Source organism: Planococcus citri, chromosome 3 (assembly GCF_950023065.1).
Source record: "Planococcus citri chromosome 3, ihPlaCitr1.1, whole genome shotgun sequence".
Taxonomy (NCBI): domain Eukaryota; kingdom Metazoa; phylum Arthropoda; class Insecta; order Hemiptera; family Pseudococcidae; genus Planococcus; species Planococcus citri.
In genome coordinates, this window is record NC_088679.1 from 54,757,974 (window position 1) to 54,783,796 (window position 25,823).

The 25,823-nt window shown below is 34.8% G+C and overlaps 1 protein-coding gene across 8 annotated transcripts in view; it reads right to left on the reverse strand.

Annotated features, from left to right (window-relative positions):
• The window catches only part of LOC135840818 (uncharacterized), a 123,520-nt gene that overhangs the window by 45,642 nt on the left and 52,055 nt on the right, over window positions 1-25,823 (reverse strand). The window contains exon 3 of one of the 8 annotated variants that reach the window (XM_065357534.1): window positions 366-2,609. The exons of 5 other annotated variants lie outside the window; for them this stretch is intronic. In XM_065357534.1, the coding sequence (XP_065213606.1) occupies window positions 623-2,596 (1,974 nt within the window). In that variant the 5' untranslated portion in view covers window positions 2,597-2,609 and the 3' untranslated portion in view covers window positions 366-622. Of the gene's footprint in view, window positions 1-365; window positions 2,610-4,835; window positions 7,189-22,940; window positions 25,268-25,823 lie in introns of those variants that run through there. 2 more of the 8 variants (XM_065357531.1, XM_065357535.1) reach the window with 2 other exon arrangements.

The following is a 25,823-nucleotide window of genomic DNA, read 5'->3' on the forward strand; positions in this document are numbered from 1 at the left end:
TGTATCACATGAACAATTTAACTTTAGGCCTACGCCCTTCACACTTCGAATTTCCACCTCTAATCCTTATACCCGCCACCGGAAAATTTTAATAAAATTGGCAACTTTTGTGTGGGAGGAGTGGGAGGGGGGATTTTGGGAATTCAAGTCGGCAAATTTGGGGAAATTGGTCGGTATTTACTTCCGAATACCAACTGAACCGATCTGCCCGGGAATTGAATCGTCAAGTTGGGAGAAACTTATGTGCGAGATTAGTAAGTAGGTACCTAATTAATTCGGCTACTTTCTTTAATGAACAGGAAAGAATAAAAAAGGAAATGAGAGAAACCTACAAGTAAAAATAAAAACAAACCGCAAAGTTCAGTGCTGTCAATATAATGTAATATAAAATAAAACTTTATTCTCAAAACATATAAATACAAATCAGCAAGGTCAGATTTAATATAAGATACTCAAAAAATATATGTAATTTTAAAAAAAGATCCATATTGGGATTACTCCATATTGTTAATACTCAGGCTTATCAAACTGGTGTTTATTCAAACATCGGATAAACTGCGAATACTTAATCAGAAGGACATTAGTTGTCTATTAATATATGTATTTTTAAGAAACCTAAAGACTATTCGTTTTTGGTGGTCAACAATACAAACACTTCGTCACCAGCATACCTTGAGCTAAACTCATCTAGCGCCTGAGGAGTGATGAAATACCACTCTAAGAACTCTACCAGAAAATAATTGTACTTCAAATTCTGCGGTCTATTTATTGAGCTACGAATAAAATTTTGGACTATTTCATCTGCGTTTAAAGTTTGTTTAAATCCTGCAATTTCTTCATCACTGCCAAAACAATCACGTAAAAAATTCAAAAACTGACGTTCTTCAAACTGAAATACACCAGTTCCCATCCTTTCGTGATCACGTAACTTTCTCTGAAAGCTGGGAAGTACACGAAGTCTTTTCACGTCAATCGCAATCTGCTTAGAAGGTGATAATGTGTCGATAAAGTGTATGGCTTGACGAAACCCGCCCATATTCAAGTATTCTAGGAAAAGCGTTTCAATTGAGGGCAAGTACAGAAACTGAGTTTTGAATTGTGCAGCTTGATTCGTATTGTTGTCGTAACAAGCATCGTTGATGAAATCATTCAGTTGAGATGATAAATGGTCATGTGGAAGTTTACTGTCTTCGGAAGTGAACTCAAAATCATCGATTAGGTTTCGTTTTAATACGCTAAGCGTTGACTTATTAGGACAACAAAAATTCAAAAACTCGTTCAGATTTTCGAAATTCCGATCGCGAAGTAATTTTGAACAAATATTTCGTATATTTTGCAACTGAGACAACGAGTTGAGTTTAAATTCGATGATTTCGTTTTCATCATTACTGAAGCACAATCTCATCAGTTCATCCAACGATTTTATGCACTTTATGCGTATCAAATACCTCCAATGTGTTCCCCAAAATATGCGTTTGTGCTCAGCAGATGCGCAAGATAGGAGGGTCAATAAAAAGGCGAATGAATCGGGATCTTTTATTGCTCGTTCATCGACGAATAAGTTTCGTTCGCTGAAAATAGTTTGAATAACATGCTGTTTCAAATGATTTGGAGCAGTATCCCATAACTCTCCGTACAAAGATGTATCATGTACGTGCACATTGATAAGTCGTTTAACTATTAAGACAAATGTATCCGTGTGAATTTTATTTTTAATATATGTCCACGTTGCCGCGACATATAGCTTTCGACTATCGTAGAAGAACAATTGTCTGCTTAATGCTACAGTAAGAACGTAACATGCCATTCTTTGGATGAACTGATCAAGCATTACTTCATCAAAACTTGGTAGCAAATATCTACAAATCATCCTAGTAAGATTTTCAGGCTGATCAAAATTAATTACGACTCGCCTTCGAGCATCTACATCTAAACGACTCCAAAAGTATTCCACACATGACCAAGCATAAGGAAACTCGAACGATCTGTTCGAGCATAAAATCTGTTCTTCAATAGACCGTCCAAAATCATTCGGGCGAGGTAATTTATAAAGTTGATTTTTCAACCGGCACACCCAGTAAAACGACAAGTCATAAAGGTGACTTGAAGTACTTACCGTCTTAGCATAATCTGATACCAAGGGTACAATTCGTAAAATATCATCTTCGAAACAATACTTACAAGCAATATTGAATCTTAAAATTTGGTCAATTTCATCGCATTGTACGATTCGTTTGGCGGTTCTAACATAATGTACCGTACCATCGAAATCTGCAGCCAAATCGATGAAACTGTTGAAAATTTCTTTTTTAAATAAGCCGATGTATTCGTGAGATCTCAGCCACTCTTTTATCGACATCCCAAACCTTAAGACATATTTTTCAATATCCGACAGAATCGAGGATGGAATACGAGGCATTGAGGTACCCGATAAAATATTCTGTTCTAGATTTAGTTGACTCAAAGTGTTTTTGATGCGGTGCGCGTTGATTTCTTGTCGCCATAGTTGTGCAGCGATTGAGATGGAGGCGATTTCTTTTAAATCTGCTGGACTAGGGAACAAAAGGTCGTACACGTTGGTTGTCAATTCAGCCATTTTGAGAGGCGATCTGAAATCGAAACGATCTAATCAGAAAACTTGAGTCAAACTTGGTTATGAGAGTTTTAATATACATATTATGCTTTATCCAAAAATAAGAGCATTTTTTTCATTTCTTTTTCATATTCTGCCTATCAGAGCAAAAAAGCATAATTACATAAGTATTTAGTAAGTTTTCGTTTTTTGAGAATTATTCACGTTGTTAGGGAATATGAACCAATTTTAAATTTTTGTCCTGCATTTGGGCAGTTCATCATTTTTTTTTTCACAAATTTTTTAAAAGAAAATCCGGGTAAAAATAGAGGTAAAATTTTCGAAAAATCAAATTTTCAAGGATTCGAGAAACTCTTCCCATTTCCAAAGATGAGATAGTTTGCGGTTTTTTTTTGTTTCTTTTTCAAATTTTATGTCGGATAAAATAAAGCACATCTGTTTTGCACTTTTGAGTTCAAATTCTCAATACATATTACTTTACAATAATACATTATTAAAATCGTTTAGAAGATAATTTTTCATGTAAAACAACACCCATATCGTTATCTAGAGAATATTTTTACGTTTTGTGGATTTTCAGCAAGTTTTTATGGAACATTTTTACGAAGCGCATGTTTAGTGTTTTTTGGGGAGAAAATATCCGAGCACTGGTGATTACCTAACAACTTTTCTGCAGATCAATTTTTCTCAACTTTGGACGATAAGTTATCACTATCTAAGTGGATGAACTCATAATTATTCACTTTTTGTCTTAAGGTAGATACTCTAGACGACTTTCAATGTTCAACTTTGAAAAAAAAAAACTTCTAGCGAGGGAGGTATCCTAACTGTCTGACAATGTTATGACTCGGACAAAGCCAGATCAAAAAGCACGGAATAACACATCATTAGCCAAAAGTTCAGGTGCTGAAGTGTATTATTTAATTTTTAGCGAATTTTAAAAAAAGAAATTCGGTCCAAAAAATATACAAAAAAAGTCACCAATTTGACCTAAAAAATAATTCGGAATATATGTACCTCATTTTCGACTAGCCAAATCGATTGGAAACGGGTTTGAACCGTTTTGAGCAGTTCTATTAAAACTTGAAATTTCCACACAAAATTTCACCGAATGAAATTGAAAAGTTGAAATTCACTCTGCATCCTAAAAAGAATATTTTCATTATGCTTAAGAGTGTTGTCAAGTCAGGTGAAATGTTGATATTGGAATCACTCGTCTTTAAATAATATGTATGTTGCAATAACTAAGTAAATAACTTCAAAAAGGGTGAAATTTCAATATTTCAGTTAAAAATCGAGCGATCTTTCAAAAATTCGCCAGAGAGGCTCCAGAACCACTTAAAACGGTTTGAAATTGTTTCTAAACGATTTGGCGGGTCGAAAATAGGGCATGTATATTTTTTCAGAATTTTTTACTTTCTTATATGAGTGAAATACCTTCAAAAATGCAAAAACAAATATGATTTTTTTCTTGGTTTTATCCGCCTAAATTGGGTAAATATTAGCCGAATTCTTTTTTTGGAATATATCATAAAATATGTACGTCCAACTACACCATCAACCCGAATTTGAAACCATTTGTCGATTTTTTCCATGTTTCATGATTTTTACAAAAAGAAATTGATTTCCGCCATTTTGAGAACCCCTGAAACACTTTCCCCGAGTCACTCAACTGGCCAAAATTCATGATTGTGGGTGTGGACTAATATCAACTCGAAATACATCATAGCTTTTAATAATATGCAGACCTACTTCTTATAACGCTGTTATAAAAGACCATAATTATACCTACCTATTTCAATCATTTCAGAGAAATTGAAAACTTCCGATTTTTTCAACTCATTTTTGACAAAGTATAGTGAGTTTTTTTTTCAATTTAGAAAATACACCCATCACAGGTGAAAAAAAATCAACGATTTCCATTTCCCTGAAATTTAAATAAACGACTATGATGGTAGATGACCAGCAAATCAAATGACGTAGGTATTCTCAAGTGAATAGAAATAAGTAAACAGCAAATCTGATCTAACGAACATTTCAGCAAATTCAGTATAAGTAGGTACTTTATTGAATTGAAAAATGTTTGTGCTTATTTGTAGGTATTTACTTCCCAATATCGTCAAGCAGAGCCAATCTGCCCGAAAATTGAATTAGGTTGCGAGAAACTCATAAGTGAGATGTAAACAATTGATTCGGATGCTTTCTTAATAAATAGGAGGAAGAAAAAGAAAAATAAACTGTAAAGTTCTGTGATGCCAATTTAATATAGAATTTCATTCTCAAAAAATATAAATACAAATCAGCAAGTAAGGCAGAAAAATACCTATGTATTTCAGGTCTACATTCAATATAAGATACTGAGCCAATTGAAGTTAAAAATATACTTTTACTTTATACCCATTTGAAAAAAATTATGATACGATATTTAAGATTACTCCACATTGTTAATTATTATTTAGGCTTGGCTTATCAAACTGATGTTTATTCAAACATCAGAATATGTCTGATTAAATCACCTACTTTTGGAGGTTGATTAGAAACCTATCCAAATACCTACATTTATTAAGTATATTTTAAAGAAAGCTAAAAACTACTCGTTTTTGGTGGTCAACAATACAAACACTTCATCACCAGCATACCTTGACCTAAACTCATCGAGGGCCTCCGGAGTGCTGAAATACCACTCTAAGAACTCGACCAGAAAATAATTGTACTTCAAATTGTGCGGTCTATTTACTGAGCCACGAATAGCATTTTGGACAATTTCATCTGCATTTAAAGTTTGTTTAAATGCTGCAATTTCTTCATCATTGCCAAAGCAATCACGTAAAAAATTCAAAAACTGGTGTTCTTCGAAGTGAAATAAGCCAGTTCCCGTATAATCGCGACCATCGCGTAACATTGCCTGAAACCTCGGAAGTATATGAAGTCTTTTCACGTTAATTGCAACCTGTTCAGAAGGTGCTAATGTGTCGATAAAGTGTATGGCATGATGAAACCTGCCCGCGCTCAAGTATCCGAAGAGAAGAGTCGTAATTATTGAGTGAGACGGCGAGGACAGAAGCCGAGTTCTGAATCGTGCAGCTTGATTCATATTGTTGTTGTAAGCATCGTTGATGAAATCATTCAGTTGAGATGATAATTGGTCATGTGGACGCTGAACGTCTTTGTAAGTGAACTTGAAATTATTGATTAGGTTTTGTTTTAATGTGCTGAGCGTAGCCTCATCAGGACAACAAAAATTCAAAAACTCGTCAAGTTTTTCGAAATTCCGCTCGCTAAGTAATTCTAAACAAATATTTCGTATATTTTGCAACTGAGACAACGAGTTGAGTTTAAATATCATGATTTCGTTTTCATCATTACTGAAGCACAAACTCATCAGTTCGTCCAACGATTCTACGCACTTTATGCGTATCAAATCACGCCAATGTGTTTCCCAAAATATACGTCTCTGCTCAGAAGATGCACAAGATAGCAGGGTCAATAAAAAGGCGAATGAATCTGGATCTTTTAATATTCGTTCATTAACGAATGAGTTTTGTCCGCTGAAAATAGCTTGAAGAGCATGCTGTTTCAAATTATCTGGAGCAGTCGCCCATAACTCTCCATACATAGATGTATCATTCCCACACATTTGGATAATTTTTGTAACTATGGCGACAAATGTAAGAGTGTTCATTTTATTTTTAAGATACGTCCATGTTGCCATGATATAAAGCCTTCGACTATCGTTTCTGAACCTGGGAGTGCGCAATGATTTGGTAAGAACGCGACACGAAAATATACTGATGAACTCACGAATTAATACGTCATTTAAACTTTGTAGCAAATATCTACAAACCATTCTAACAAGATTTACATGCTGTTGATTTTCGTCGTAATTATTCACAACTCGCCTTCGAGCATCTGCATCTAAACGACTCCAAAAGTGTTCCACACATGACCAAGCATAGGGAAACTTGAATAATACGTCCGTGCGTAAAATCTGTTCTTCAATAGACCGTGCAGAATCATTTGGCCGAGGTAACTTATAAAGTTGATTTTTCAACCGGCACACCCAGTAAAACGACAAGTCATAAGGGTCACTTGAAGTGCTCACCGTTTTAGCATAATCTGATACCAAGGGTAAAATTCGTAAAATATCGTCTTCGAAACAATACTTACAAGCAATATTGAATCTTAAAATTTGGTCAAGTTCATCGCATTGTAAAATTCGTTTGGCAGTTCTAACATAATGTACCGTACCATCGAAATCTGCAGCCAAATCGATGAAACTGTTGAAAATTTCTTTTTTAAATAGGCCCATGTGTTCGTGAGAACTCAGCCACTCTTGTATCGACATCCCAAACCTCAAGACATATTTTTCAATATCCGATAGAATTGAGGAAGGAATAGAAGGCATTGAAGTGCTCAGTAAAATATTCTGTTCTAGATTCAGTTGACTTAAAGTGTTTTTGATGCGGTGCGTGTTGATTTCTTGTCGCCATAGTTGTGTAGCGATTGAGATGGCGGCGATTTCTTTTAAATCTGCTGGACTAGGGAACAAAAGGTCGTACACGTTGGTCGTCACTTCAGCCATTTTGAAATGGGATCTGAAATCGAAACGATGTAATCAGAAAACTTGGGTCAAATTAAGGTTATGAGAGTTTTAGCATAATGCTTTATCCAAAAAACGTGGTCCCGTTTAATTCGCCAATCGGAGGCGGAAACCTCAACAGGTTCCCTTGTACATGAAATCAATTAACAATTTATACATAGTAGGTATTTACTGTTTTTGGTGAATTCGAGAGAGAGAGAGAGAAAAAACGAAGTTCACTCATCTTTACTCTTAAAAAAATTTTAAAGGAGATACAGGGTGTTCCGGAAATCGTCTGCCAAAATTCAACTGTAGATAGTACTCGAGGAGACGAGCAATGGAGCAAAAAACATTATTATGACTGGTTGCCTATCTTGTAAATTAAAGGAGCCACGTGCTTCGCAAAGCTAAAAATAATATACACATTTTGAAAAAAATCAGCAAAAATAAGAAAATGTTGGTATTATTCAAATGACGCCCATAACCACTTACAAGGGAACCTCTTGAGGTGTCCGTCTCCGAATTGAACGGGTCCGCGATTTTTGGAAAGAGCATGGTCTAAAACCCCTAAAACCAAATTTTCAGCTGCCCAACTTCATATCTCGATATTTGGCGAACGTTTGAAAATTCAAAATTGACTGTTTTTGATGATTTATGCTTTCTTCAAAAACGTACGTATTTGCGGTATTTGATAAGTAAAAATGATCAAAATAAGTCCTAAAACTGATATTAATTCCCCAAATCCAAATTTAACCATTCCCAGCCATTCTGGAGCCTCCAGCGCGATTCTTCAATTTCTCCAGAATTTTGAATTTGCTCCAGAAGGCGTGAATATGAAGTTGGGCAGCTAAAAATTGAGTTGTATATTACACTCGACCTGTTTAACGAGTTGATCCACATTTCAGCCGATTCTGGAGGAGACACCTCAAGAGTGGTTTTTTGACCAGCTTTTTTTCAAAATAAAAATGTACAAAAACCAAAAATTTCCTGTTTGCGAGAAAATCTTTGAAATTTGCGCGAATCGCAGTATTTTGTCATGAACTAACCCCACAAGGGCGAATCTCACCATTTCCAGCCATTCCGGAGCCTCCAGAACTGTTTTTTAATTTCTCCAGCATTTTTTAATTTGCTCCAGAAGGCGTGAATATGATGTTGGGCATGCTAAAAATCGAGTTGTGTATCATACTCGTCCTGTTTAAGGAATTTATCCACATTTGAGCTGATTCTGGAGGGGACACCTCAAGAGTGGTTTTTTGACCAGCTTTTTTTCAAAATAAAAATATCCAAAAATCAAAAATTTCTCGTTTGCGAGAAAATTATCGAAAAATTCACGAATTACTGTATTTCGTCATTAATCAAGCCCACGAGGGTGAATTTTCCCATTTCCAGCCTTTCTGGAGCCCCTGGAGAAATTGAAAAATCGCGCTGGAGGCTCCAGAATTGTTGGAAATGGCGACATTCGCCCTCGTGGGGTTAGTTCATGACAAAATACTGCGATTCACGGAAATTTCGAAAATTTTCTCGCAAAAAGGAAATTTTTGGATTTTGTACATTTTTATTTTGAAAAAAAGCTGGTCAAAAAAACACTCTTGAGGTGTCTCCTCCAGAATCGGTTGAAATGTGGATAAATTCGTTAAAAAGGTCGAGTATGACACACAACTCGATTTTCAGCTGCCCAACTTCATATTCTCATCTTCTGGAGCAAATTTAAAATTCTGGAGAAATTTAAAATCGCGCCGGAGGCTCCAGAATGGCTGGAAATGGTTAAATTTGGATTTGGGGAATTAATATCAGTTTTAGGACTTATTTTGATCATTTTTACTGATCAAATACGTACGTTTTTAAAGAAAGCATAAATCACCAAAAACAGTCAATTTTGAATTTTCAAGTGTTCTCCAAATATCGAGATATGAAGTTGGGCAGCTGAAAATTTGGTTTTAGGGGTTTTAGACCATGCTCTTTCCAAAAATCGCGGTCCCGTTCAAATAGGAGGCGGACACTTCAAGAGGTTCCCTTGTTAGTACTCGATGTGAACGAACAAAATATACTGTATATTATTATGACGAATTGCTATATATTTAAAATTAAAGGGGCAAACTTGATTCACAAACAAATAGAGTCTAGTTTTTTATGATAGGGTTAAAATTTGGAATTACTTATCAAGATTCATTGATGACGATTGATTCATTCACGATCGATTTTTCGCCTTCGATCAAATTGTTCGCGAATCATCTCTGTCGATAATGAATTTGAAAATATTACGATTCGTCGTGAAAACAAAAAAATGTCCTCACCTCCCTTCTATCAATGACATATTTCATAATAGGCACCTATTACTCAGAAAATTGATAAATTCGACTGAAAAATTATAGTAAGTATGTAGATATACAAGCAGTAATACCGAAGTACCCAGTGAGAAAGGGCGATAAAAAATTTGTTTAAAATGCAGCAAAAATTGGAGAATAGTAATCATCTCTCAAGATGAGAAAATTTTCGAAAATCAACCAAAAAAAATAACGTAAACGGCATAAGAATTGATGAAAATTAATTAGGTATCTAAAATTTTGGGAAAGTTATAAGTACATTACTTCATCCACTTTTGAAGATATTTCATAAACTTTTTCTTAATTTTCGACAATTTCTACATCAATTCTATTGACTTTCATCACGTTCTCATTTAGTGAATATTGATTCATTCACGATCGATTTTTTTGTCTTCGATAAAATTCTTCGCGAACGAATCATCTTCGATTGTCGATAATGAATTTGAAAACGTTACGATTTGTCAAAAATACAAAAAAAATTCATGATAAGCTCATAAGTAAGGAAGTACAGAAGTTGTCCGCACTACCGATGAAGTTTTTCATAATACTTATTACTCTGGAAATTGATAAATTCAAATTTCGGCCTCTTAAAGGTGATTACAGGGACGAGACTTCAGCGATGACACGAAATCTAAAACTGTCAAGGAGGCACGAAAATCTACTTTTTTTTGGTCGCAAACCTAAAAAAAAAAGGCACATCTAAAGTACCCTTTTGAATGATGTAGGTAAATGCAAAATTAAATTGCTCTAGAAGGCTGAATTTTTGGATACGTTTTCCAACTTACGATTTCCCAGCGATTGGTTTCGAATTTGACTTTATTGACCTTTTACACCTCTTTTACCCATCCTAAAAATTTGAAAATCCTCGAATTTTGAGTCAAAGAAATCTCCACTCAAATCTATTTAATCCAACAACACCCAACCAAGCTGAAATATCAAATTTGAGCCAATTTCGTCGAAATGCCTTTGGCTGAGACCAACTTATGATTTGGTAAAATAATAATAATGAACCAATAGATATTGGTAGATCATAGAACTTGAGATTACCGAGACTAATTTAACAAAACAACCAACACTGAATGTTGAATCCTTTTTATTAGGTAATCAATAATTAATTATTAGAAAAGAAATAGGTGGTAAAGACAACAACTTACAATTAGCATATGTGCCTCTGCCTACTTGTATAGTTACAGATTTTAAAATGTTTTACATAAGTACGATGGTATAAGAAGTTTTTTCCCGAATATTTTTGCAAAACTATTGATTATCAACATAACTGATAATTACGTACCTAATATTTAAATATACATTTGAGATGAAGTACCCTTCATTGAAATATTGTGAAAATTCTACATAAAATCTTTCAAGTAGGTATCTACCCAGGTGTGGTGACAGATTTAACGATTCAGTTTTAATAAAAATGATTTATTAACTTTGTTTAACACAACATACTTTAAAACACTTTTAAATACACTTTTAAAATATTTACAATTTGAAACAGAAATGTTTCTTATAAGTTATTCCAATGAAGCTTGGAAGAGAACTGAATACTGTTACTAGGTTTGCATGAGCTTATATACTAAAATACTAGTATCTAAAAACAGTGTCTTTATGTAAAATAGCATACAAGTAGATATATGAGATGATAAAAGAGTTCTTATGGAAATTAACATACAAGTAGAAGTATGAGATGATAAAAGAGTTCTTATGGAAAATAACATACAAATGGATATAAGAGTTCTTATGGTAAATAACATACAAGTAGATGTATGAGATGATAAAGGAGTTCTTATGGAAAATAACATACAAGTAGAGATATGATGATAAAGGAGTTCTTATGGAAAATAACATACAAGTAGAGATATGATGATAAAGAAGTTCTTATGGAAAATAACATACAGGTAGATATATGATGATAAATGAGTTCTTATGGAAAATAACATACAAATAGATATATGAGAGGATAAATGAGTTCTTATGGAAAATAACATGAAAGAGAATATATTGGGGAAAATTAAGGTAGACTGTGTCATGATGACCTATATTGTTTAACTAGGTAAATTTTATAATGTAGGTTATATAATCTGTCACTACAAATTTTTCCTCTCCTCAAAGAAAAGTGACCTCACTTTTTACATATTCTAAATTACATCTTACATTCTAAGGGCATTGGTAGTTAAAACATAAAATAATAACAATTGTAGGATAGTAAGGATAGATAACCATGTTAGATAAAGGATGTCACCTAACCAAGCTTCGCCATACATGGATGTAGGTAATTTTTCTAAAATTGTAGTTTCCAAATTACGTTTTAGGTCTTCAGTTGATTTTTTTATGTCAAAGTGGGGAGTAATTTTTTCCAGTCTTCATTGAAGATTTTTGTTAAATTTTGAAATTTGAAGGGGTTTCTGACATTAAATTCTAAAGTGCTGAAGTCTAGACTAGACCATTGTAGGGGAACAATGCGGCTAAGGGAAATGAGGTTGGGTTGATTTTTAGGACGTGGAAAATCTAAAGGGATGAGGATTTGGGTTTCTGAATTCGAAATTTGGTGTAATTCATAATGACATGGAATTTGAAGTTTAATAGCTCCAGGATAGTTGTAATTTATTGAGAGGGGTTTTGAAATACTGTTTTCTGTGTTAATAAGGTGTAAAGTTTCTTGAGGGTTTGAAATGATGTAGGAATTTGTATTAATTTTTCTAATAATTGTTTTCTGATGTTTTGGTTCACATTTAAAACTGCATACTGTGTTCAAGGAAAGAATAAAAAGTTGTTTGTGAGAAAAAAAATTATACCTGTTAATGTTAATTCAGATTTTTGTAGAAGACTTACGAGGTGTTTGAGAGTTGGAGGGGGGGGGGGATGAATACAGAATGTTTCATCAAAAAATTTGGCATGAAAATTTTGAGTATTCTTGCAAATGAATGCTAACACTAAACGAATACAGTTGGGTATGCATTGATAACTATCTGACCAACAAGAAAATGACATTCTTTTAAAATGATTTCTTAGCAATTTTTTGGCAAAAAATGTGAGAATTTGATCATTTCAGAAAATTTTAACCTGAGGTGGGGGGTTGTTATCCACCAATATTGATGGTAAATTCTCTTTAACAGAATTGTTTTTATTGGTTGGTTATTTTGTTCACTTCTGAAGATATTGACTTTCTCTGCTTGTTTGCTTTCTTGGTCCTTTGTTTTTTTTTTGAGTAAATTTCTTTAATCTTCGTACATGTACTACTTCTGTATTTCTTTGTTTTAATCCATCCTCGTATTGAACTTTATAGTTCAATGGAAAAGTTTTCTAAAATTCGAACGCATCCGTTGAATTTTTTGTGAAAAATTTCCTTTCTGAGGGGATTTTTGAAATCAATTCTAAATCACCTTTTAGTGATTAAAATTTCTAGATGACTCTTGTCATAAACCGTTTTTCCTATTGTCTTGATATATTATGGATATGTAAGGCCTGGTAATTTTTTCTCTCATTTTAATTATTTCTTTCAATTTGTCCATCCTATCCTTGTTTTCTCCTGTTTGTAAGGTCAGGGCCTTGTTGAAAGGAAGATTAAGTTCTCTTTCAAACACAAGGAAGTAGGATGTTAGCTAGATATAGCTAGATACTGGGGTTATATTATTTCAATAATGTAACCCAGTTCTTTTGTACAAAATGATGAAATGTTTATTAATGTCTAATTGAATTTTTCAATGTCCCCTTGATTTTGGGGTACTGAAAATCATTTTCATGTCATTTTTTTGTGAAGAAAGAAAAGTGATTACCCTTGTTATAGGTTTTCCTTGGGCAACTGTAGTGCATATAATTTGCATAATGAAATTTATAACATTTTCAGAATTCGCACTGTTACTTGCAATAGCAGATGCATATTTGGTGGCCCTGCAGGTGCCAACCAGAATATGTGTTGTATTTTCACTTTTAGTGAATTGACCAAGAAAGTATATTTCATTCAAGATGAAGTAGCAGGTCACATTCATCAATTGGGGCTATGAAAGTCCTTTCCCATTTAAGAGTTGACATGGTTCACAACTCTTTGATGTAATGCTCAATATCTGATGTGAGGCCAATCCAATGATTTTTTTTCTAAAATCTGTTTAGTTGTTCTTATTTGTAAATGTCATCCCTCCTCCAGTGAGTGGGTCTAACATAGCTTTGATTTTTCTAAATATTTCTCTTATTGGGGGGGGGGGGGGGGGTGGTGGTGAGAATTTATAACTGACTTAATTTCTTTAAGCCTAAGAGTAATAATCTGGGTTCAGTAGAAAAATGATATAAATTTTTCCATGAGAGTGTATGTTCCAACAAAAATTTCTTGAGTTAAAAAAAAATGCTCTTAATTATGTAGTCTATGTCTGTTAAGGGTAATGTTATACTTGTGTTGTATAGGGATCAATTATTGTTTTTGTTATAGTTTTCGTTTGTTTTAATTCGTTCTCTGTTATATTGTCACTTTTGACAGTGAATTTCTTTGGATAGTTATGTCTATGCATATAAGTTAAAAAAGCAAATAAACTAATTACAATAGTTATAATAGAAAAGATTGAAGAAAAAAAAAATGGGTAGGTTCATAATTTTACCAATTTGATACTTTTTTACCATAGTTGTGATGTGATACTTTGGATTTGGATTTCTTGAATTTTCCCAAGTCCAAGTGATGTTTGAAGATTTCAGTTCTTCAAGTTTCTCAAGTCTAGTTGCTTGATTTTTGTTTGAGTTTTTATAAGTCCTGGTGTTGCTCAATTTTTTTGAATTTTTCCAACTCCAAATGTTGTTTGAGAAAGTCCATTTTTTTGAAGTTTTTCAAGTCCAGGTGTTGTTTGACAGGTTAAGGAGTTGTTTGAAAAGTCTGGATGTTGTTTGAGAAGTCCAGGTGTTGTTCGAAAAGTCCGGGCGCCATTTTGTGGTGTCAGATTTAACGATTCAGTTTTAATAAAAATGATTTATTAACTTTGTTTAACACAACATACTTTAAAACACTTTTAAATACACTTTTAAAATATTTACAATTTGAAACAGAAATGTTTCTTATAAGTTATTCCAATGAAGCTTGGAAGAGAACTGAATACTGTTACTAGGTTTGCATGAGCTTATATACTAAAATACTAGTATCTAAAAACAGTGTCTTTATGTAAAATAGCATACAAGTAGATATATGAGATGATAAAAGAGTTCTTATGGAAATTAACATACAAGTAGAAGTATGAGATGATAAAAGAGTTCTTATGGAAAATAACATACAAGTAGAGATATGATGATAAAGGAGTTCTTATGGAAAATAACATACAAGTAGAGATATGATGATAAAGAAGTTCTTATGGAAAATAACATACAGGTAGATATATGATGATAAATGAGTTCTTATGGAAAATAACATACAAATAGATATATGAGAGGATAAATGAGTTCTTATGGAAAATAACATGAAAGAGAATATATTGGGGAAAATTAAGGTAGACTGTGTCATGATGACCTATATTGTTTAACTAGGTAAATTTTATAATGTAGGTTATATAATCTGTCACTACACCAGGTAAATTCCTTATTCACTTACGAGTAGTCAACATCACAAACACATCATCATCAGCATATCTAGCTTTAAATTCTTCGAGCGCCTGCGGGGTGTCGAAATACCACTCTAAAAGTTGCTCCAAATAAGAATTATGCTTCGGACCGCCATAAGCTGTCGTTGAGAACCGAATCATTCTTTGAACAATTTCATCCATAGACAAAGTCTCTTTAAATCTCGCTATTTCGTCATCACTTCCGTAACACTCGCGCAAAAAATTTAAAAATTCACCTTCAGCACACAGAAATAAAGATTCAGTACGTAGCTTCCGCTCAAAAATAGGAAATATGTGACGTTTTTTGAAGTCGCTTGCAATTTGCTCTGATGGTGCTAACATGTTGATAGCCAGCGGAACCTGAAGAAAATTAGTAAAGCTGCTTGAACAGTTAATATATGATCTGAATGTTTCCAGAGATGAGGCAGAAAATAGTAACTGAGTTTTGAAATCTGTAGCAAGGTTAACGTCGTCGTAAGCATCATTGATGAAATCTATCAATAGAGGAGATACCTTCTTAAAGTTGTCGCAATTCAGCTTGAACTCTTCTATGAGTAAATTCACAATGATACTTTTACGTGTTTGATCATCAGGATAGCAAAAATTCAAAAGCTCGTTTAGGCTTTCCAAAGATAGGCCGTCTAGTAATTTCGAACACCGTCCTCGTATATTTCCTAATGCAGTCAAAGAGGTCGTTTTGAACTCCGTGATTTTATCTGCATCGTCATCAAAGCATAAGCTCAACAACCTATTCAGCTGAATTGTGCTCATTACGTCGATCAACCTGATCCAATGTTTACTCCAAAATAGATTTTTTTCTTCGACCGATGTATCTGATAGCATGGTGAATAAAAAATCGAATAAACTCGAATTATGTGTAGGTACTCCTGCATAAGATTCAGGATGTACTGACAGAAAAAAATTTTCATTCCAGATAGCTCGAGTTACTTCAGGTTTCACATTATCTGGTATCGTATTCCACAACTCGCAGTAGACAGATGTATCGATCGATTCTCGTAAGTAGTACAGCATTCGAGCTATTCTTCTAATCAGGCGAACTATCTTTTTGCCACTCATTCTATTTTTAACCAGTACCCACATTGCTCTGAAATAACGCGCTCTGCACTGGAAATCGTCGTTCCTACCCCGACAATTCAATAATGCAGACATCAACCTGTACCCTCCTCCCTTAGCCAACAGATCGAGCTCCTGCTCAGTACATTTAGCGAGCAAGTATCTACTATAGATCTTGGCGAAATTTAAGCGAGGCACATTGGGTATTCGCATTCGACTATCAACATCTAAACGATTCCAAAAATATTCCTTCAAGGACCGAGCCGGAGAATCATTGAGTAAAAATTGTTGTTCGAGGGACCGGCCAGCAACGTTTGGTCGAGGTAACTTATATAGTTGATTTTTCATTCTGCATATCCAATAGTTCGGCAGAGGAATCGGGGGAGATGAAATGTTCATAAGCTTAACATCATTTGATACTGAAGGCCAAATGAGTAAAATATAATTTTCGAAGCAATACCAACAAGCAATTTTAAATCTCAAAATTTTGTCAATTCGATCACATAGCAGAAGTCGTCTGGCTGTCTTCACATAATCAATTGTACCGTCGAAGTCTCCAACAAAATCAATGAAATCGTTCAAAATTTCCTTTCCGGATAAGTTTTCGGGATACAAGTAGACAGCATGATCATTCAGCCAACGCTCAATCGACAGTCCGGCCCTTCTGATGTATATTTTAATAAGAGGAATAATCGTGGCTGGCATACGAGGCAGTGAGTCAGTAGAAAGAATATTTTGTTTCAGACTGAGCTGATTCAAAGTGTTCTTAACACGATGTGAGTTAATTTCTTGGCGCCATAATCGAAGAGCGACTGAGATTGCAGCGATTTCTTTCAGAGGTGGTGGACTGGGAAACAAATTGTCGTACACGTTGGTCCAGACTTCTGCCATTTTCGTGACGCGATCTGCAAGGTGAAAGATCGGATCAATAGAATTGTTTGGGTCACAAAATTGGATTTAACCTATATTAAGGAACTATTCTACCGAAAAGGCGTACGTCGCTGGTATCATTAAATAATGATAAAAATGGAGATCATTAGTCAAATTAAGTCACAATTACTCTCCTTCCCGTCATCTCATATTTCAATTGATAGCGAGTTGAAATACAGGTAAGTTCATTTTTGGCGATTCTCACAAGTTTACCAAAAGAAATACATAAGTATTGCTGTAAGAGCTAAGTTAGTACCTTAATGTTTTTCTTATGAAAAAATACGATTGAAAGAATTTCCAAGAATTCTCATTAATCACCCTCGATAGAGAGCATTAACTAATACGTATTACTGCATTAGAAAACATGCGGTTGCAAAGTCAGATCTGAAAACCATAGACCAGTTTTAAAATAACCACAATCGATTCTAAGGTGGAGAGATTAACTAGAAGTAGGTTAATTAAAAAGTTTGAGAAATTTGAGGAAAAAGTTGCCAATTTTGATCTTTTAAGAATTTGAGATTTTTCAACTTGAGAAGAAATACACTTTTCAACGTCACCTTTTCAGGTTAGGAACAAAAATAAATGGTAGGGAAAAAAACTTAGATTTGGGAATCACCTATTCCACGTGATTCGAAAAGTCAAACTTATGACATGGTTAAATTTTTAGAGGCCGAAGTTGATTACAACTACTTACACCTTTTATAGAACGAGTTGGGAAACAGTACATACACTTCCGCTATAGGATTCAGATTGGCTTAAAAATGGCTGCAATCAATTCGGGAGGTGGGAAATTTATGGTTTTTATTAGTTATTGGTTCTTGAAAAATTTGATTGAGATGAGCTAGTTATCATCAATTTCTACCAACTGAAAAAAAAATCGTTAAAAATCGAAAAACAAGCTTCTGCAGCTTAAAATTTGGTTCTGAGGTTTGAGTGATAAGAAAGAAACGATGATTTCAGTTTTATTATTTTTCAACTTTTCAAATCCTAATTACTGATTTCAAATACACTGCATACCTATTCATTCTTTTTAAAAGCTCACAAAAATATTTCCTTCGATTTCAACCGGTCAAGAGATACGAGAAGTCTGCAAAGGCCATTCTTCTATAACTGTAAAGAGGGGGAGGGTGAAACGTTAAAAATCCTCAAAAGGCACATCCAGGACACCCTTCGGACGTAAGCTCGTACTCTCTAAATTTGGAATAGTCAAATTTCACTGCTTAACAGCAGGATCTGACGAAATTTTGCCTTCCTATAAGAGCAGTGGTTCTTGACTGGATTTTCAGTGAATAATTCACTGCTTATCAGTCTAATGTGAATTACTTAGTTACTGAATTACTCGTATCCAGTCAAAAATGAAGTATTTACTGTACCTATCGATCAGTCAAAAACTACTGTGGTGAGCAGTAAAAAATTTAAAATGACTGATTTTAGCACTACCTACTTTCTTCACTGTTTATCCCAGTCACGACATATTTGCCCTTTTTACAGTGAAATTTGACTGTTTCAGAATTAGAGAGTACATACTAAATTTCAGGCATTCATAAGTGAATTTAAGACGGCTTCAATAATGACACGAAATCAGAAACTGTTGAGAGGCGCGAAATTCCACCTTTTTTTCAACTGAAGAAGGGTGGGGAAAGGATAAAAAGTCGAAACTTTCAAGAGGGCACACCTAAGGTACCCTTTCAATGGATAATGCCAAATTGCACCGGAAGGCTGAATTTGGATACATTTTAAAACTCACGATTTTCCAGCGATTGGTTCCAAATTTCACTTTTTTCAGCTCCTCTAATCTTCCTAAAAATTTGGACATCGCCGAATTTTGCTTCAAGGTCTCCCCTTCAAATATTTCAATTCAACACCTAACCACGCTGAAATGTCACATTTAAGCGAATTTCGTTGAAATGCCTTCGGCTGAGATCACCTTATAGGTACTTACTACTTAGTTTGGTAAAATAATAATAAGGAACCAATATACGTAGATCACAGAACTTGAGATTACTGACGACTAATTCAACAAAACCACTAAAAATTATTTTTCAGTTCTTTTTATTGGGTACTTAAATAGGTAGGTGAACACAATGACTTACAATTAGCATAAGTACGTATCTATCTACTCACAGCTAAAATTTTTAAAAAGTTTTACATAAAGTACATAGACACATATGTAGGTGTAAGAATTCTTTTTTCAGGATTATATATTGCATTCCCATTGATCAAATAAATGATAATTTTAAAAAGCTGATCAACACACATAGCAGTTATGTACACATATTATGTGCGTTACAAATATACATATGAGATGAAGTACCCTTCATTGAAATATTATGACAAGTCTATACAAAATCTTTCAAATATCTACCCAGGTGAATGTCTTATTCACTAACGAGTAATCAACATCAAAAACTCATCATCATTAGCATATCTGGCTTTAAACTCTTCGAGCGCCGATGGCGTGTTAAAATACCACTCTAAAAGTTGTTCCAAAAAAGAATTATACTTCAGACCGCCGGATGCTGTCGCGACTCGAATCATACTTTGAACAATCTCATCCATAGACAAAGTTCCTTTAAATCTTGCTATTTCGTCATCACTTCCCAAACACTCTTGCAAAAAATTTGAAAATTCACCTTCAGCAAACTCGAGTAAAGATCCAGTACGTAGCCTTTGCTCAAAAATAGGAAATATATGAAGTTTTTTGAAGTCACGCGCAATTTGTTGTGATGGAGCTATTATGTCGATAGCAGATAGTATAGCACGGCGATCGACATCAAAGTCCAATTGTTCAAACAATTCTAGAGTAGAGGGAGAAAATAACAGTTGGGTTTTGAAATCTGTAGCAAGATTAACGTCATCGTAAGCATCGTTGATGAAATCTGTCAATAGAGGAGATACCTTCGTAAGATTTCCGCCATGCAGCTTGAACTCTTCCACTAGTAAGTTCACACTGATACTTTTACGTGTTTGCTCATCCGGATAGCAAAAATTCAAAAGTTCGTTTAGTTTTTCGAAGGAGAGATCTTTGAGTAATTCTGAACACTTTGCTCTGATATTTACAAATGAAGTGAAAGAGGTCGTTTTAAACTCAGCGATTTTATTTTCATCGTCATCGAAGCATAAGCTCAACAACTGATTCAGCTGTGTTGTGCCCATTACGTCGATTAAATTGATCCAACTTTTGCTCCAAAATAGGTTTTTTTCTTCGACCGATGCATCTGATAGAATGGTAAGTAAAAAATTTAATAAACTTGAACTACGTGTATGTACTTCTGCATAAGAATATAATGACCGAAACAAATTTTTTTTCGAGATAGCTAGAGTTACTTCGGGCTTCACGTGATCTGGTAACGTATTCCATAACTCGCTGTAGACAGACGTATCGAGTGGTTCTCGTAAGTTATACAGCATCTGAGCAATTTTTTTAATCAGGCGAAATATCCTTTTGCCACTCATTCTATTTTTAACGAGTACCCACATTGCTCTGAAATAACGCGCTCTACATTGGAAATCGTCGTTAGTACAGCCAAACTGACAATTCAATAATGCAGCAATCATGCTGTACCCTCCTTCCTTAGCAAACTGATCGAGCTCCAGCTCATTAAATTTGGCGAGCAAATATCTACTATAGATCTTGGCGAAATTTACCAGAGGTATTCTGGGCATTCGCATTCGACTATCAACATCTAAACGATTCCAAAAATATTCCATTGAGGACCAAGCCGGAAAATCATTGAGGAAAAATAGTTGTTCGAGGGATGGGCCACCAATGTTTGGGCGAGGTAACTTGTATAGTTGATTTTTCAATTTGCACATCCAATAGTGTGGCAGAGGAATTGATGAAAATGAAACGTTTGTAAACTTAAAATCATTTGATACTGAAGGCCAAATCTGTAAAATGTCATCTTCGAAGCAATACCAACAAGCAATTTTAAACCTCAAAATTTTGTCAATTCGATCACATAGCACAAGTCGTCTGGCTGTCTTCACATAATCAATTGTACCGTCGAAATCGCCAACAAAATCAATGAAATCGTTCAAAATATCTCTTCCAAATATGTTCCGTTTAGAGTGACTATGATCATCCAGCCATTGCTCAATTGACAGTCCGGCCCATCTGATGTATATTTTAATAAGAGGAATAATCGTGGCTGGTATACTAGGCAGTGAGTCAGTCGAAAGAATATTTTGTTTCAGATTGAGCTGATTCAAAGTGTTCTTAACACGATGCGAGTTAATTTCTTGGCGCCATAATCCGAAAGCGATTGAGATTGCAGCGATTTCTTTCAGAGGTGGTGGACTGGGAAACAAAACGTCGTACACGTTGCTCAATACTTCTGCCATTTTCGTGACGCGATCTGCAAGGTGAAAGATCGGATCAATAGAATTGATTGGGTCACGAAATTGCATTTAACCTATATTAATGATCTATTCTACTGAAAAGACGTCGCTGGCGTCATCAAATAATGATAAAAACGGAGATCATCAGTCAAATTGAGTCATAATTACCCCTCTTCCCATCATCACACATTTCAATCGATAGCGAGTTGAAATATAGGTACTAGGTACGTTCTTTTTTGGATTCTCACAAGTTTAATTCAAAGAAATATGTGTTGTAAGAGCTATGTTAATAAGTATGTATATTTTTCTAATTAAAAAATACGATTGAAAGAATTTCCAAGAATTCTGATTGAAAAGTTGTCAATTTTGTTATCTTTGAAAAATTTGAGGTTTTCCAACTTGAGAAAAAATACATTTTCAACGTCGTCACCGTAGGTTAGAGATTCACCTACTCTACTTGATTCGAAAAATCGAACTTATGACAGGATTAAATATTCAGAGGCCGAAGTTGATTACAACTACACCTTCTAGAACGAGTTGGGAAACAGTACACTTCTGCTGTAGGATTCAGATTGGCTTAAAAATGGCTGCAATCAATTCAGGGGATGGGAAATTTATGGTTTTTATATTGGTTCTTCGAAAATTTGATTGAAATGAGCTAGTCCATCAATTTCTTCCAAATGAAAACAGCTAAAAAAAAATCGTTAAAAATTGAAAAACGAGCTTCTGCAGCTTGAAATTTGGTTCTGAGGTTTGAGTGATATGAACTTTCAGTGAGCCAAATAATTAAAAGAAACGATGATGTGACAAAGTTCCCTTGAAAGCTTTCATTGTGCATATTCAGTTTTTAGTTTTTTACAACTTTCCAAATCCTAATTACTGATTTCAAATACAATACGTAATCATTCATCTGAAAACCTCGCAAAAATATTTCCTTCGATTTCAACCAGTCTCGAGATGGAAGTCTGCAAAAGCCATCCTTTCAGAATTTTAATGAGGAGGAAGGGGTGAAACTTTTAAAATCCCCAAAAGGCAAATCCAGGAAACCCTTCGGACGTATTTATCCGGCCTCTCATAAATGAATTTAAGGAGTCTGCAGCGATGACACGAAACCAGAAACCGTAGAAGAGGCGCGAAATTTCACCTTTTCTGCAACTGAAGAAGGGTGAGGACAGGATGAAAAGTCGAAACTCTCAAGAAGGCACACCTAAGGTACCCCTTTCGATGAAAATGCCAAAATTCTACCAAGGCTGAATTTAGAATGCTTACGTTTTACAACTTGAGATTTCCTAGCGTTTGGGTCCCAATTTGACTTTTTTCACCTCCTCTAACCTTCCCAAAAATTAGGACATCGACGAATTTTGAGTCAATGGCATCTTCACTCAAACACAAAACTTTCAATTCAACATCCAACCAAGCTAAAATATCAGATGTGAGAGATTTTCGTTGAAATGATAAGTAACCCACATAGATCATAGAACTTGAGATTACTGAAGACTAATTTAACAAAACCACTGACACCGAACGTTTCAGTCCTTTTTATTAGGTACTTTAATAATGGATTACTATGTAGAAAAGAAATAGGTAAGTAAACACAACAACTTACAATTAGAATAGTGCCTACTCGTAGTTACAGTTTTTAAAAAGTTTTATATAAGTATGCAGGTATAAGAAGTTGCATAATTACCTATACCTACTGATTACATAACTGAAAAATTTTTAAAAATCTAATCAACTCACATACCAGATACAAATACACAATATTGTATGGTGGGTAATATTCAAATATACATTCGAGATGAAGTACCCTTCATTGAAATATTATGGCAATTCTACATACCTTCATAAAACATCTCAAATATCTACCCAGGTAAATGTCTGATTCACTTACGAGTAGTTAACATCACAAACTCATCATCATCAGCATATCTAGCTTTAAACTCTTCGAGCGCCTGCGGGGTGTCGAAATACCACTCTAAAAGTTGTACCAAATAAGAATTATATTTCGGACCGCCGGATGCTGTCGCGACCCGAATCATACTTTGAACAATCTCATCCATAGACAAAGTCTCTTTGAATCTTGCTATTTCGTCATCACTTCCCAAACACTCGCGCAAAAAATTTGAAAATTCACCTTCAGCAAACTCGAGTAAAGATCCAGTACGTAGCCTTCGCTCAAAAATAGGAAATATATGCAGTTTTTTGAAGTCACGCGCAATTTGTTGTGACGGCGCTATTATGTCGATAGCAGATAGTATAGCACGTCGATTGACATCAAAATTCATTTGACCAAACAATCCCAGTGTAGAGGGAGAAAATAGCAATTGGGTTTTGAAATCTGTTGCAAGATTAACGTCGTCGTAAGTATCGTTGATGAAATCTATCAATGCAGGAGATACCTTCTTGAGGTTACTGTAATTCAGCTTGAAATCTTCCACTAATAAGTTCAGTCTTATACTTTTACGTGTTTGCTCATCGGGATAGCAAAAATTCAAAAACTCGTTTAGGTCTTCCAAAGACAGATCGTATAGTAATTTCGAACATCTTACTCTGATATTTCCTAATGCATTTAAAGAGGTCGTTTTGAACTCTGTGATTTTATCTGCATCGTCATCAAAGCATAAGATCAACAACTGATTCAACTGAGTTGTGCACATTACATCCATCAACTTGATCCAATTTATGCTCCAAAATTGGTTTTTTTCCTCTACCTGCGCATCTGATAGTACGGCAAATAAAAAATTTAATAAACTTGAACTATTTGTATGTACTCCTGGATAGGAATATAATGTCTGAAACAAATTTTCTTTCGAGATAGCTAAAGTTACTTCAGGTTTCACATGATCTGGTAACGTATTCCATAACTCGCAGCAGACAGATGTATCGATTGGTGCTCGCATGTAATTATACAGCATTTGAGCAATTCTTCTAATCAGGCGAAATATCCTTTTGCCACCCATTCTATTTTTAACGAGTGGCCACATTGCTCTGAAATAACGCGCTCTGCATTGGAAATCGTCGTTAGTACAGCTTCCCTTACAATTCAATAACGTAGTAATAAACCTGTACCCTCCTTCCTTAACAAATTGATCGAGCTCCAGCTCATTACATTTAGCGAGCAAATATCTACTATAGATCTTGGCGAAATGCTCGTGAGGCTCTCTGGGTATTCGCAATCGAGTATCCACATCTAAACGATTCCAAAAGTATTCCTTCGAGGACTGAGCAGGAAAATCATTGCGGAAAATTTGTTTTTCTACGGTCTGGCCAGCAATGTTTGGGCGAGGTAACTTATACATTTGATTTTTCAATCTGCACATCCAATAGTACGGCAGAGGAACCGATGAAAATGAAACGTTTGTAACCTTGAAATCATTTGATACTGAGGGCCAGATCTGTACAATATCATCTTCGAAGCAATACCAACAAGCTAATTTAAATCTCACAATTTTGTCGATTCGATCACATAGCACAAGTCGTTTGGCTGTCCTCACATAATGTATTGAACCGTCGAAGTCTCCCTCAAAATCAATGAAATCGTTGAAAATTTCTCTTCCGAATATATTCCGATGATCGTCTAGCCACTGCTTAATTGACAGTCCGGCCCTTTTGATGTATATTTTAATAAAGGAAATAATCGTGGCTGGTATTCGAGGCAGTGAGTCACTAGAAAGAATATCTTGTTGCAGACTGAGCTGATTCAAAGTGTTCTTAATACGATGTGAGTTGATTTCTTGGCGCCATAATCGGAGAGCGATTGTGATTGCAGCGATTTCTTTCAGAGGTGGTGGACTGGGAAACAAATTGTCGTACACGTTGGTCCAGACTTCTGTCATTTTCGTGACGCGATCTGCAAGGTGAAAGATCGAATCAATAGAACTGCTTGTATATTTCCTTGTTTGAATTTTTACAATTTTACTGAAAATCTATGTGTTATAAGAGCTAAGTTGGTATGTTTTTCTTATAAAAAAAATATGATTGAAAGAATTTCCAAGAATTTGTTACGGTGCAATCTACCTCCACCTGCATGGTGTTAGGTCTAAGGGTTACCCTTTACGCGATGTGATTTATTGCTATTTAGTAAAAAGGGTACCGGTAACGTGGGAAAGTATTCAAATAATAGGGTGTGAAAGACACATGCCTATAGCCAAGGCGGCACGAGCTTCTGACTATAGGTATGTATCTTCACTTGGTTTTTGCAATCTGCCGCGGCAAGATCCTCGTCGAAGCATGTGGTCAGGGAGTAATCTGTATATGAAAAGAGGCTTGTGCCCAAGTAATATTATTTTTAGTTAACCCACTTCGCGTGTGTTCAAGATGAGATTTTGATTTAATCGTAATCGTTGGTATTAATTAATCAGTACATCGAGGTGATAATCCGATGATTATACCTTTTGCAGTCATTT